This window comes from Nelumbo nucifera, chromosome 8, assembly GCF_055504915.1.
Source record: "Nelumbo nucifera cultivar China Antique chromosome 8, China Antique-T2T, whole genome shotgun sequence".
In the NCBI taxonomy this organism is placed as follows: Eukaryota; Viridiplantae; Streptophyta; class Magnoliopsida; order Proteales; family Nelumbonaceae; genus Nelumbo; species Nelumbo nucifera.
In genome coordinates, this window is record NC_142656.1 from 49,508,623 (window position 1) to 49,522,915 (window position 14,293).

Genomic DNA, 14,293 nt, shown 5'->3' on the forward strand with positions numbered 1-14,293 from the left:
CTGAAAAACACAAGAGGAAGGGTAAAATGTGTTCGAATAATTGAAGGGTTTGGTTAGTTTACTAACGGACATAAGATTAAAAGGAAACTTGGGAATGTATAAAGCAGAAATCAAAGAAAGAGATGCTGTGTTAACATTACCAACACCATAGATGGGGGAAGTAGATCCATTGGAAAGGGTAACATTATTTGATGTAGAGGTTGGAGAAAGGGAGGAAAACACACATGGAGTCCCGATCATGTGATCAGAGGCTCTAGAGTCAATTATCCAAGGTGGGGGTTTGGATGCTAGGCAAGCTATACTTGAATGAGCAAGGGTGGCAGTATTCTGATGTGAGGTGGCCTGAAGAAATCTCTCATACTCCTCTCTTAGAATACTCATCATCTCTTTCCCAGAAGTAGTTGTGATTGTAGAAGATGCTGGATCAACTAGTTGAATATCACTGACTTCGCTGCCACCAACAGCTGCATGATTAGCCCATGTTGATGGAGGGCCATGCAAATTATAGCAGAAGTTAACTGTGTGTCCTTCTCTCCCACAATGTGTGCATTTTCTAGTAGTGCTCCCCCTTCCTCTGCCACGACCTCCCCCTGAATCACGACCTCCTCCACTACCACGACCTCCCATAGGGTTACCATGGCCTCCCTTAATTGTACGACCACCTCCTCTGTGCCCATAAGAACCACCTCTAGTGCCAACAAGTGCTGATCTGTCAGAAGGTATGTTACACTCTGTGGGGGTGAGAGATATCCTACGGAGACGGGCAAACACTTCTTGTAGAGTAGGGAGAGCAGACCCTCCCAATATCTGTGCCCTGACAGGTTCATATTCTGCTTTCAGTCCCACCAAGAACCGTGTAATATCTAGTTGTTCCCTTTGTTTCTGCTGAATTTTGACATTCGGAGTCAAGGGATGATAGACATTAAGTTCATTCCAAAGATTCCTCATATTGGCGTAATATTCTTCAAGAGTCTGATTTCCCTGCTGCAAAATGAAGTATTCCTGTTAAAGTTGATAAACCCTAGTGGTGTTGTCTTGTCCAGAATAGAGTTTCTTGGCATGTTTGCATATATCCCTTGTTGTATCTAAAAGCATGAAATTAACACTGATTCTAGGATCCATACTGTTCCACAACCACGTCATAATTTGAGCATCCTCCACCGACTTGGCCCACGGAACATAGTTTTCACCATTAAGTTTGATGGAGGTCATCTAGACATTTAAAAAATCAGGAGATCATGACACTAGATTTCTGGTCACCACTCGCATCACTCACTGAAGCCATTTCAATCTACAAAGTAGGTTCTGCCTGTCACACACAAAAAAAAAGTTCCAACCACTGTATTATCGTTCGTCAACTACCACACCAGCACACTCGCAATCACCACATACTTGCCCTAGCATACATTCGGCCACTTCAAACACCACTGTACTGCTAACAAACAGATTTAAAACCACAAAGAATCCCTCTTGAAATGGCTCATTAGAGGGTTCAGATCACCACGACTGCACCTACTCGACCACCACAGCTGTCACACATGGTGACAGCAGTCCACGAGAAAAAAAATTGTTTTTCTGTTCACTTGACTTTTGTACTCTTCCCTTGTCACCAGAAGTCAAGCCACTGAAAGCCTAGAGGTTGCCACAGGAATCTGGGTTGTGCCGCATTCTTCTACCCCAGATTTCTCGCACCAGAAAAAAACGAGAAAAAAAGAACTGAGAAATGTTAGTTGAGAGAGCTGTAATCGACTGCTGTCAATGGCGCTCTGATACCATGTCAATGCTGTTCAGCCGAACTGAGAAAAGAGAGAGGAAGAAGAAGAGAAGAAGGAGAAGAGGAAGAGCAGTGTCGAACTGAGAAGACTCTTCGTCTAACCCAGTTGACCCTATGCTTAAACATTACAAAATAAAGTACAAAGACTGAAATGCCCCTGCATATGAGGAGACATACAGTCAACACCTTACATAAGGGGACAAGACCAAATTACCCCTCTTTAGTCGACTCTAACTTAAAATACTTATTATTATTGTAGAGATACAGTAGATTAGACTGGTGTGATCCCTCCTTATGTTTTATGTCATGCTTTTATGTCTTTTATTAGTTGCTGTTATTGTTTTTTCTTTCCTTATTTGGGCAGCAGGTGTATGTACCACTTTAATTTTATAACATATAAATACTAATAGTGGGGCAGCAGGAACATCATAACTGCACTCTTTTTTTTTTTTTCTCATTATCTCTTGTCTTTCTCCTCTTCTCCTCTGTTCTCTTCTTCTCTTTTTCCTTTTCTTTTCTTTGCTGAATTCACATCAGAACATAGATTGACTGTGAACTCTTTCAGCCAACCTGGTATCAGAGCCAAGTTTAGGGTTTGTTAGGGTTCTCATGTGGTCTTAATCCAGCTAGTTGCATGAGAACTTCTTAAGGCTGGTTTCAGTCTTGTTTGCCTGATTCTTGGAGGTTATTGGAGAGACCTGTTGCTGCCCAAGACTTGTGTTATCTTGAAGATTGCCCATAGCCAGGAAGAATCAGAGATTTCAGGCTGATCATAGGTTTAGGGTTTAAACCTTTAATTGGTAGTGGCGCTCAATGTTTTCTGAGTAGAAAATACATCTCTCTTGAAATCGACAACTTGTAGGGGTTGATTGATTGGATTCTTTTTGAAGGAGCTGCAGTTTTTTTTTTTTTTTTTTTTTTTTTTTTTCTAGGGCTGGTTCTAGGGTTTTCATTGGGAAATTGATCAGTTCTAGGGTTCTAGCCTCTCTTTAGTTACTTTTTCCTACCTCTTGTTTTTCTGAGAGCTTTAATTGGCCTTGGGTTGCTGTACAGACATCTTTCAGCCTATAATTGGTGTGTTTCTGAACCTCTTCCCTATAGATTTGCGAGTTCTTGGTGGTGTGTTTACCATGGAGACAACCAGGAAGGAATCAAAATCACTTGGGGAAGGATCTATGGGGTTTGGAAGTATGTTGGACAATTCTTTTCAGATTACTACTGTTAAATTTGATGGTACAAATTACTAGGAATGGGTTAATTGGCCTTGATCTTTTTGATCAATAACAGAATTTCATTAGAATTATAAAAAGATAAATACAAGATTAGGAGAGGTAAACTTTCTTTTCTTTTCTTTTTTTTTTTTTTTTTTTTTTTTTTTGAGAATGGGTCATAGTTGTCAAGGCGTCAAAGTACCATAGCCATATTTCCTTAATATTTTTTCATAATTTTCATGAGAAAAGTATAAAGTTCATGTTAAAGTATAGAAAATCAACATATTGATGAGAAGAAAAAGAAGAAAGAAAAGAGAATTGAAAAAATATGGGGGCTGAACCCTTATTTTTGTTATAGGAAAAGAAGAAAAGAAAACGTAGAAGATATGGAAGAAAAAGTAGAAGAAAAGAAGAAGAAGAATATATGGAAGAAGAAAATGTGTTGAGTAGACAAAATTTTAAGTTCAATACAGCATTTAGCCATTTAGCAATGTTTATGTTGATTAAACCCTAACAAATAGGAAAATAATAAAAAGAAATTAGTATATAAACACGCAAAATGAATATTTTAGTTTAATAATGTCTATTTTATAATTATAATCTCAAAAAATAATGAACAAAAAGTATTTTATAATAGGAAGTACAAAACTGCTTGATGATTAGGCGAGGTGAGCCTCCAAGGGCACCTTTTCACCTAGGTGTCGCCTTGACAACTATGGAATGAGTAAAGTGACTATTACAAAATGATCAAGAGATTACAACAGCAGCCCCAAAAGAGGAGCCGGATATACAAGATCCAAGCTCTAGATCACATTACAAATCTAACAGACTTCTGGTCCTCAGCTGTGCCCCAAGAACCGAGGTCTGGAGACCTTTTACAACCGCAATTAAGGACATTAGAAATGAAGGATGCTGCACCTCCGAGGCTCTCGCCGACGAAAAGCCCATCTTGGATAAGAGCATTGTGGCAGTAATTCCCAACCACTAGACCTTAGCGGGTTACAACATCTGGTTGTTGCTGCTCTTCTCTCACCATAGCTTTCAGAGTTGAGAATTTGTTGTTGATCCTTGTCTGTGCCTTTTGGTATCATGACTCATGAGTGCTCATAGAAGCCAGGGTTAGGTTTTGCGAGGTCCCATGAAAATGGAGAAAAGAGAGAAAGGGGAAGGAAGAGAGGAGTGGGTCTATGCAATGCAAATGAGGTCAAACCAAGCTTCCTTCTCTCTCTCTCTTGTTTGTAAAATATTCGATACAGAGACGATATGTGCCTTGAGAAGGACAAGAGAGATGGTTTTGTTAGTTTCTAGAGCAAATTTTATTCTCTGACCTATATAAAGGTTTCAATTTTCTAACGGTTAGGTCACTGGATCAGAGTGGGGGAGAGAATTAGAATTTGATTCTCGATGCTTGTATGGGAATCTTTATAGAAGTTGATGGTTGTTGGCTTGTTGTATTGGTGACTCACCAACTACTAATATCCCCGGTTGAAGAAAGGAGAGGGATATAAAAAGCAATGTTTTAAAACGCGGAGGAGTGACGCGAGGCGTGAGGCATAGTTCAGAATGCAAGAGGCATAAGCCTTCCGTACACAAGGAGGCTTACGCCTCCTTAAGTGGGGAGGGGGTTAGGAGGAGGATGAAGAGGAAGGGGGGATCTCATTTTTTTTTTATTTTAAATAAAAATCTTTTATATTAAAAAGAATAAAGATGCATAGCTTCGACAAGACCCCCCTAACTCAAAAAAAAAAATTGGGCTGCATCGAAAAGGGGGGCCGGGGGGTTTGGGGGGTGAAGCCCCCCAGCTCAAGGGGCAGGGGGCAAACCACTTTCTTTCCCCTTATCTTTTCTTCCCTTCCCTTCCCTTTCCTTTCCTTTCCTTTCCTTTTCTTTCCTTTCTTTTTTTTTCTTTTTTCTATCTTTTTATATCAGATGTGCATGAGGTGCATGAGGCGTACGCCTCTAGCACGCCTCATGAAAAAACTCTAGGCGTACACCTCCCACACCTTTTAAAACACTGATTAAAAAGAAGACATAAATCAATGGTATATTTTTGAAAATTTGAAAGAAAATGAAGGACAAAAGAGTCACAAGTGCTTATTGGAGAAAAAACCACAAAACGCCCAAAGCAGTTGAAAAAGTTGGGTGCCAAATGCAAATTAGTGGTTATTCGAATAAGCACTTGTTTTTAAGCACTTATTCAATAAGCACTTATTTTTAACATAAGCACTTCCAAACTTGGCCTAAATATTCTAATATATAAGATTATATATTGTATAACATATATAATAATATGTTGATACTTAATGTATAATAATATATTAAAGTAGTCGTACAAGACTACAGAGACTTTTTAGGTTTTGAACAAAAAATAAAAAAGGAGAAAAGGAGAAGAAGAGAGAGAGAGAAGAAGCATTCGTGGGAGAAGCTTTGAAAGAAGAGAATGGTTGGAGTGCTTAAAACAGCCCGCCCCACTCCTTAATTTATATACATGTTTTCCTAATTGTAAAAGAACTTTAATGCTTACATGGCAATAAAAGATAAGATTAAAATAAAGCTAATCTTAGATAAGATAGAATAACTAATCCTAGATAAGATAGAATAAAATTTATCCTTATCCTACTAGGAAAGCTGATCCTAATCAATTAAATCTAAGTACATCTCAGGGTGTTACACGAATACTCTCAATGTGGGGTCCACAGTTTCTTGCACTCCTCCTCAAGTTGGGTAGTAGATATTTGTCATTCCCAACATGCATAGATCTTCTTCTAACTTCTTTCTTGAAACAGCCTTGGTGAGAAGGGGTTTCTCATAACCAATACCCAATTCCTCTATTAATGACCTCAACCATAAAATCTCAGCCACACCATTTGCCATGGACCTATATTCAGCTTCAGCACTGGAACGAGAAACAACACTTTGTTTCTTACTCTTCCAGGAGACCAGATTACCTCCAACAAAGGCACAATATCCAGAGGTAGATCTTCGGTTATCAACACACCCAGCCCAATCAGCATCTGTGTAGACTTCTATCTTCATGTGGTCATTTTTCTTGAACAAAATGCCTCTGCTTGGGGACCTCTTCAAATATGCTAATATCCTTTCAACCGCATGGAGGTGAGTAGCTCTAGGAGAGTGCATATACTGACTAACTACACTGACTGCATAACTAATGTCAGGTCTTGTGAGGCAAAGATAGAGAAGCTTTCCAACTAATCGTTGAAACATAGCTTTATCTTCAATAGGCTCTCCACCCTCTGCACTAATCATGTGGTTCTGTTCAATAGGTGTGTCCGCAGGCTTAACTTCCAACTTTCCTGTTTCTTCTAGCAGATCAAGAACATACTTTCGTTGAGAGACAAAAATCCCATGCTTGGATCTAGCTACCTCAATGCCCAAGAAGTATCGTAGTTCCCCCCAGATCTTTTACCTCAAACTCTTGATGAAGGAGTTGCTTAAGAGACTCAATTTCACTAGTATCACTCCCAATTATTACAATATCGTCCACATACACTACAAGCAAGGTTACGGAGGAATCCACTCTCTTAATAAACAAGGTGTGGTCTGGCTGAGCCTGCACATATCCAAACCTATCAAGGGCTCGTCTGAATCTGTCAAACCATGCTCTGGGGGATTGTTTTAGTCCATATAGAGCTTTGTTCAACTGACAAACCTTTCCTGTCTTCGTACCATAAAATCCTTGAGGCAACTGCATGTAAACTTCTTCCTGTAAGTCTCCATTGAGAAAGGCATTTTTAACGTCCATCTGATACAACGGCCAAGAGTAACTAGCTGCAAGAGATAATAGTACTCTGATAGTGGTCATCTTTGCTACTGGTGCAAAAGTTTCTAAGTAGTCAATACCATATGTCTGAGTAAATCCTTTTGCAACTAATCGGGCCTTATACCTTTTAACAAAACCATCAACATTATGCTTCACAGTGAATACTCATCTACATCCAACCGGTTTCTTTCCTTTAGGTTGATCAACTATCTCCCAGGTATTGTTTCTGATGAGGGCATCCATTTCTACTTTTATTGCATCTTTCCATTTTGGTACTTCCAATGCTTCCTGTATTGTTCTGGGAATGGGAATATCAGCAATGGATGCAAGAAAAGACTTGTAGGAGGGAGACATGCAGTGAGCTGTGGTGCAACGGCGTTTGCCTTTATGGACTGCTTTGGGGGAGATCAAGGTCACTGAATGAAGGCGAAGGCTCCATGGTTGAATGTCTCTCATCTGTAGTATCTGTGGTACCTGGATCTAGATCTGCAGAAGGAACTGGGGCTACTGTGGTACCAGGATCTGGATCTGTAGTGGGGACTGGGACTGGCCTGCACTGCTGATGTCCAAAATCAACTTGTCTCCATCGTTTGTGATAAGACTCTCACATCCTTGCACCTTTGACATCCTTCCCCATTACATCCTTCTTCACTTAATGGGATTGGAATAGGAACTTCCGATGAGCTACTCCCGACTTCACTATTCTCCCCCTGAGAAGAAACCCTTGGATAATAGGATTTATCCTCAAAGAAGGTGACATCCATTGAGACAAATCTTTTTCTAGAAGTCGGTTCATAACAACAATATCCCTTTTGAGTTTGGACATAACCAAGGAAAATACATTTGGAGACCTTGGGATCAAATTTGGAACGATGAGGGCCTAGGATTTGAACGAAACAAGTGCACCCAAAGGTTTTGAGGGGAATGGTAAATAATTCTTTATTAGGGTATAAAAGGGTAAATGGAGTTTTCATGTTAAGAACCCGTGAGGGAATCCGATTGATGAGATAAACAGCTGTAAGAACAACACTCCCCCAGAAACGTATAGGCACATTTTAGGTAAACGTAATGCCTCTGGCTACCTCCAATATGTGTCTATTCTTTCTTTCTGCAACCCCATTCTGCTGTGGTGTATGTGGGTAGGTACTCTGATGGATAATCCTATGATTAAGCATGTAGGAGGCTAATGGGTTTGCAAAATATTCTTTTGTATTATCTGATCTAAAAATTTTAATTTTGACCCCAAATTGGGTTAAAATCATTTGATGAAAGATCCGGATTAATGCTGGAACCTCATCTCGAGAACGTATAAGGTAAACCCAAGAAAATCGAGTGTAATCATCAACAAATAATAGGAAATATCTGTACCTCCCCATGGCAGTGGTATGATAGGGTCCCCAAACATCAGTATGCACAATTTCAAAAGGAATATTGCTTCTGTTATTACTTAATGAATAGGTAGTCCTGCAATGTTTTGCAAGCTCACAACTTTCACATTTCAAACTAGTCATTTAGACAGATTCAAATATACTGGGAAACAAACTTTTCAAAGCCTGAAAGGATAAATGGCCCAATCCATTATGCCAAAGCATCACCTGATCAACAGGCTGAGAAACAAAGGATTTCTTAGTTTCACTATCTTCTTGATGAGCACTTCCTCCAAGTAGGTAGATTCCATTTGTCTCACGACCAGTCCCAATCACCTTCCTTGTTTCCAGATCCTGGAAAACACATCGATCGGGAAAAAAGGTTACTGAACAATTTTGCCCTTTTGTAATGCTACTAACTGAGAGCAAATTAGTATTAAGCTTAGGAACATGCATGATAGAGGATAGGGAAATTGTATCAGACAACTTGATGTCTCCTTTGCCAGAAATAGGGACAAGAGATCCATCAGCAATGGACACTTTGTGTTTACCAGAAGATAAATGATAGGTAGAGAATAGTGAAGGCAAGGTAGTCATATGATCAGATGCTCTTGAATCTATTATCCAAGAATGTTCTGAATTACCTGGAGCTGAAGCATGATAAGCTGAGTCCCGATTACCTGATTGAGCAAAAGATGAGGTTGAAGGAGCTTGTGGTGGCTAAGGAGATGATACTGAATTACTGACTTCACTTTCTAATTGTGTCAGAGCAGCTCAGAGAACAACTAGGGTATCAAAAGGGGTACCTCTTAAAGCCGTTGAGGCTGCACTATCAGTGTTGACAGCCATATTGGCATTACCCTTTTTGTTTATGAGTTTTGCTGGAGCTAGATGTGGATGCAACTTCCAATAGGTGTCTTTGGTTTGTTTAGGTTTCTTGCAATGTTCACAAACTAGGTCCTTTTTAGCCTCTTTCTTCATATCCCTTTCCTTTTCTCCCCTTGGCTTGGGTTTAACTGCTGCCAGGGCAGATTCGAAAGGCTGCAACTGTAACATGACCTTTCTCCTAGTCTATTCATTGTGCACTAGGGAATAGGCTTGAGATAGAGTCACACTTTCTCTTGTCAATAGATGCTGTCTTACAATATCATATTTTCAGAATTTAGACCAGCCAAGAACTCAAATACTTTGTTAGTTTCAATCTGCCTTCTGTAAGTCTATGCATCTTTCTGACTCTCCCATTCAATCGTCTCAAGGTGGTCAATCTCATGCCACAGGGATTTTAGGGTTGAGAAATAAACTAAGACCTGTTTTTCCCCTTGTCTGAGATTTTTGACCTCACATTTTAGCTCATAAGCCCTAGCAACATTAAGGGGCTGAGAGTAGGTTTCTTTCACAACATCCCAAATTTCTTTAGCTGTTTTTGTCCATAAGTAATTTCGGATGATGTGTGGCTGCATAGAGTTGCACAGCCATGTCATCACCAAATAATTTTCCTGAATCCACTTAGCATAAGTGGGATCCTCCTTGGTTAGTTCCTTCACATCGCCCAAAAAATAGTTCAGCTTTCCTCTTCCCCCAATGGCCATCATGGCTGATTGGGCCCACTCTAAGTAGTTTGAACCATCAAACTTCACAGTTGTAATCTGGAAGGTGTTTTCAACCATGCTGCCTGAACCCCCAAAAACACCCTCCCCTTGGTTTTAAACTCCATTAGAATGCTTCCTAATTACTATACCAATTGGCCTATTGGGTCTGTAGCAGATAACAGGAGAGTTCTGATTTAGAAACCCTAAGTTTGTGACAGTTGGCCTATTGAGATTGAACTGTATCAGTCCTGTTAAAAGGAACTACTGGATCTTCCAAAGAGCAAAGAAAAAATAAAGGGAGAGGAGACAAATCTGATTACCTCCCTGAAGCAATAAGAACCCTGAAACTTGAGGGTTTTCTCTTAAACCCTAAAAAATGCAGAAAGGAAGTTTTTTTTTTTTTTTTAACCGTACCTCTTATATCAAGAGATCCTTGCTGCCGATTTCTGGTAAGGCTTGAAAACTTACCAGAAAATTCTGAGAAACTCTGTTCTTGATAATCAGCTTCAGTCTTGAATAGCGGAAACCGATCTTGAACCAGAATTCTTCTGAAACTTTGATCACCACCTCTAGTCTTGATCAAGAACTGACTTGATCCTCTTCTCTTCCTTTGATTCTTCCTGGTTATCAAAGATCTGATCCAATCTTTGGACTGTTGCTGTAGATAACCTCCAAGAATCAGCCGAAGGGAGCTTTCTCTATTCTTCCAGCTCTAGGCGGTTCTCATGTGGCTGGCTGGTTCAAACTCACATGAGAAGCCCTGAATTTGGCTCTGATACCAAGTAGTCTGTTACGGGCCCGAGCGTAGGATCGCGTCACGGGTCGTTCCACGGCAGGAACCCCTGATCTTCCCTTGCCCTTGGCCTTGCGCACAGACCCTATTTTGCCTATCTAGTGGGTGATTTGTCCAAAGAGACCACCCGAACTCTCCCTTGGGGTGATTTGTCCAAGAGACCACCCAAACTCTCCTCACTCTTTTCTTGGCTGGAAAACTGAATGCTTTATTTCAATTCGTGGCTCCTTAAATAGGAGCTTACAGAAGGAAATTCCTAATTAAACTCAAACTCCAATTTGAACTCAAACTCCTAATTACCTATTCCTAATGGTAACTCACTCTTACTTAAGATAAGGATAAAGATAAGGGATAAGGGATAAGATAAGGATAAGGTGAGCTGGCGGCGAGTTGGCTTGATGTGTCCAGATAAGGGTGGGCCCACCCCCATGAGCTGTCGTGTGGGCCCCGCTCTACTGCTGCTGCCGGGTGCGTGCGTGCGGCTCATGGTGCCACTGCCGCGCGGTGCGTGCGCGCCGTGCTGCTGCCGCGCAGTGCGTGCGCACGCCTCAGGGTGCCGCTGCCGTGCACACGCCTCATGGTGCTGCTACCGTGCTGCTGCCTGGCGGTGTGTGCTGCGCCATGGTGCCGCTGCCGTGCGGTGCCGTGTGTGTGCGCGGTGCGTGCTGGCGTGCAGTGCGTGCGGTGCGCGCTGCTGCCTGGCGGTGCGTGCTGCGCGCCATGGTGCTGCTGCCGTGCGGTGCCGGGCGTGTGCATGGTGCGTGCTGCTGTGCGGCGCGTGCGGTGTGCGCTGCTGCCTGGCGATGCGTGCTGCGCGCTATCGGCGGTGCATGCTGCAGTGCTGCCAGGCGGTGCCCACTGTTGTGCGGCCTGTTGTGTGGGCTGCTGCCTATGACTGCGCCGCGGTGCCTTGCCGGATGGTGTGACCATAACATAGTCGTACAAGATTACAAAGACTCTTTAGGTTTTGAACAGAAAATAAAAAAGGAGCAAAGGAGAAGAAGAGAAGAAGCACTCGTGGGAGAAGCTTTGAAAGAAGAGAATGGTTGGAGTGCTTAAAACAGCCGCCCCACTCCTTAATTTATATACATGGTTTCCTAATTGTAAAAGAACTTTAATGCTTACAAGGCAATAAAAGATAAGATTAAAATAAAACTAATCCTAGATAAGATAGAATAAAACTTATCCTTATCCTACTAGGAAAGCTGATCCTAATCAATTAAATCTAAGTACATCTCAGGGTGTCCCACAAATACTCTCAATGTGGGGTCCACAGTGTCCTACATATATAATAATATGTTAATACTTAATGTATAATAATACAATAAAGAAATTAGGTTTTAATCGAAATAACTGAAAATTGAACCTTAAATTTTGGTTTCGGTTCGGTTTCCCATTTCAAACTTTGGTTTATTTGGTTTGGTTTTTAACCGAATAGACTGATTTCCTCTAGGAGTGTAGAGATACAGTAGAGTACAGTAGACTGGTGTAGTCCCTCCTTATGTTTTATGTTTTGTTTTTATGTCTTTTATTAGTTGTTGTTAGCTGCTGTTATTATTTTTTCTTTTCTTATTTGGGTGGCAGGGGTATTAGTGTCTTTGTACTACTCTTTAATTTGCTAACATATAAATACTAATAGTGGGGTGGCAGGAACATCATGACTGGACTCCTTTTTTTCTCATTCTCTCTTCTCTTTTTCTTTTCTTCTGTTCTCCTTGTAAGCCCACCAAGGGATGAGGATGGCCTGGATTCAAAATTCTGGAGGAGAATAGTGGTGGTTTGCAGAGCTTGGCGGTTCATGGGGGAGGAGAGAGAAAATGTGGGTCTTCTCCTCCCCCTTAATGGATTTGGGATCTGCTCCTCACAGAGGGCACCTCACATGGACCTCACAGCCCCATCCCACAATGTATTGGGAACATCTCCCAATGAATAATAACACAGAGTATGGGAGATGTTCCCAATACATGGTGAGATGGAGCTGTGAGGTCCGTGTGAGGTGCAATCTGTGAGGAGCAGATCCGGACTCTCCTTAATGGGTTTAATCAACATGGTGTTAATCGGCCCCCATATGGGTATGGGGTCCTATTTATAGTGTTTTGGACTGCATCTTCCAAAATCTTCTTATATTTCATTTTTGCTTATTTTGCCCTTTAATTAATGCACATGTGTTTAATTGCTATTCTGGACTGTTCTCAAATGTTATTATTCTTAGAAGATTCTAGCTCTTGAATTGTTTGTAAATAATTAGTGGATAATTGGTCTGACCCTGTCTGGTTTGACCCGGATTTATGCTGGGGATGCTGGGTTAATAATGTACTTATATAAACCCACTGTCTCACACTCCTCTGTTCTCTTCTTCTCTTTTTCCTTTTCTTTTCTTTGCTGAATTCACGTCAGAACATAGGTCGGCTCTGAACTATTTCAGCTAACTATTATGAAGGAAAGCTAACACTAGATTATTTCTAGTTTCAAATCACCACCAGAAGCATTCCAATGGTAAAATTCAATGAGAAGCGTGATTGGAGCCTTAGAATCACCTTAGGGTTCTCTAAAAATTACTTATATAGATTTGGGAATGGTTCCTTGGATAAATTTGCATTAGATAACTGAATATTTGCTGTGGGAAATAAAAGCTCAGTTATTTGCTTTGAATAAAGAACTGCCTCACTTTTTACCTAATTGAAGCAGTGCTCACAGAAATGATAAAAATGCCAGTGTCAGCCTAAACAAGAAGAAAAATGCTAATAATTCCTCAACTACTGGCTCAACTCTGAAAAATCTTGAGTTGACATTAGTTAGGATCTAATGGACATTTGGATATGTTTGCACCCTAAAAACAAGATGTGCAATGACTGAAGTACTTTGCTAGCTGTAAATTAAAAAAAAAAAAACAAAAGCCAACAGTATTGGATAAATTTGCATTAGATAACTGAATATTTGCTGTGGGAAATAAAAGCTCAGTTATTTGCTTTGAATAAAGAACTGCCTCACTTTTTACCTAATTGAAGCAGTGATCACAGAAATGATAAAAATGCCAGTGTCAGCCTAAACAAGAAGAAAAATGCTAATAATTCCTCAACTACTAGCTCAACTCTGAAAAATCTTGAGTTGACATTAGTTAGGATCTAATGGACATGTGGATATGTTTGGACCCTAAAAACAAGATGTGCAATGACTGAAGTACTTTGCTAGCTGTAAATTAAAAAAAAAAAAAACAAAATCCAACAGTATGAGACTTCAACACTTATAACACGTGCACTTTCCGAAGGTATATAGAGGGATTGTTTATCATCCCTGTGTATTCTTCCCAGAAGTATTCATTGGACTAGAGGCCTCTTCAGTTTGTTAGTTTTTGTGTTAAGTTCTTTTTCATTCTTCGTCAGCGGTTTCTAAATATTTAGGCAAATATAAATGCTTGATAGATTTTCAAATTTGTCTTGTACTCCTGTCTTCAATTACAATGTAATGCCTATTGTTATACCATTGCTCTACTACGACTGGCTATTGCCAGTGCCCATTAATATGTTATATGTTTTATAGTTGCAGGACATGAAGTTGGAATTAGAGCTCCAACTGTGGAAATGTTCTCATTCATTCGTTTGATCCATGTGTTATTTGACATATTAATTTTGATTTTTCTTTTTCTGAATAACAGCTTGGGCAGGCTCTAAGCACTAGGCAAGATATATTACCAACTGCATACTGCCAAGAGCTTGCTAAGTTGCAGGTACATTTTTTTTCCTCTTAGATGACTGTCAGAGAAAATTACCATCTTCCC

At 40.4% G+C, this 14,293-nt stretch overlaps 1 protein-coding gene across 5 annotated transcripts in view; it reads left to right on the forward strand.

Annotated features, from left to right (window-relative positions):
* The window catches only part of LOC104611710 (Protein kinase superfamily protein), a 74,980-nt gene that overhangs the window by 13,394 nt on the left and 47,293 nt on the right, over positions 1-14,293 (forward strand). For all 5 annotated transcript variants that reach the window (XM_088893324.1, XM_010278889.3, XM_010278888.3 and 2 more), the window contains one exon: positions 14,171-14,242. In XM_088893324.1, the coding sequence (XP_088749450.1) occupies positions 14,171-14,242 (72 nt within the window). The remainder of the gene's footprint in view (positions 1-14,170; positions 14,243-14,293) is intronic.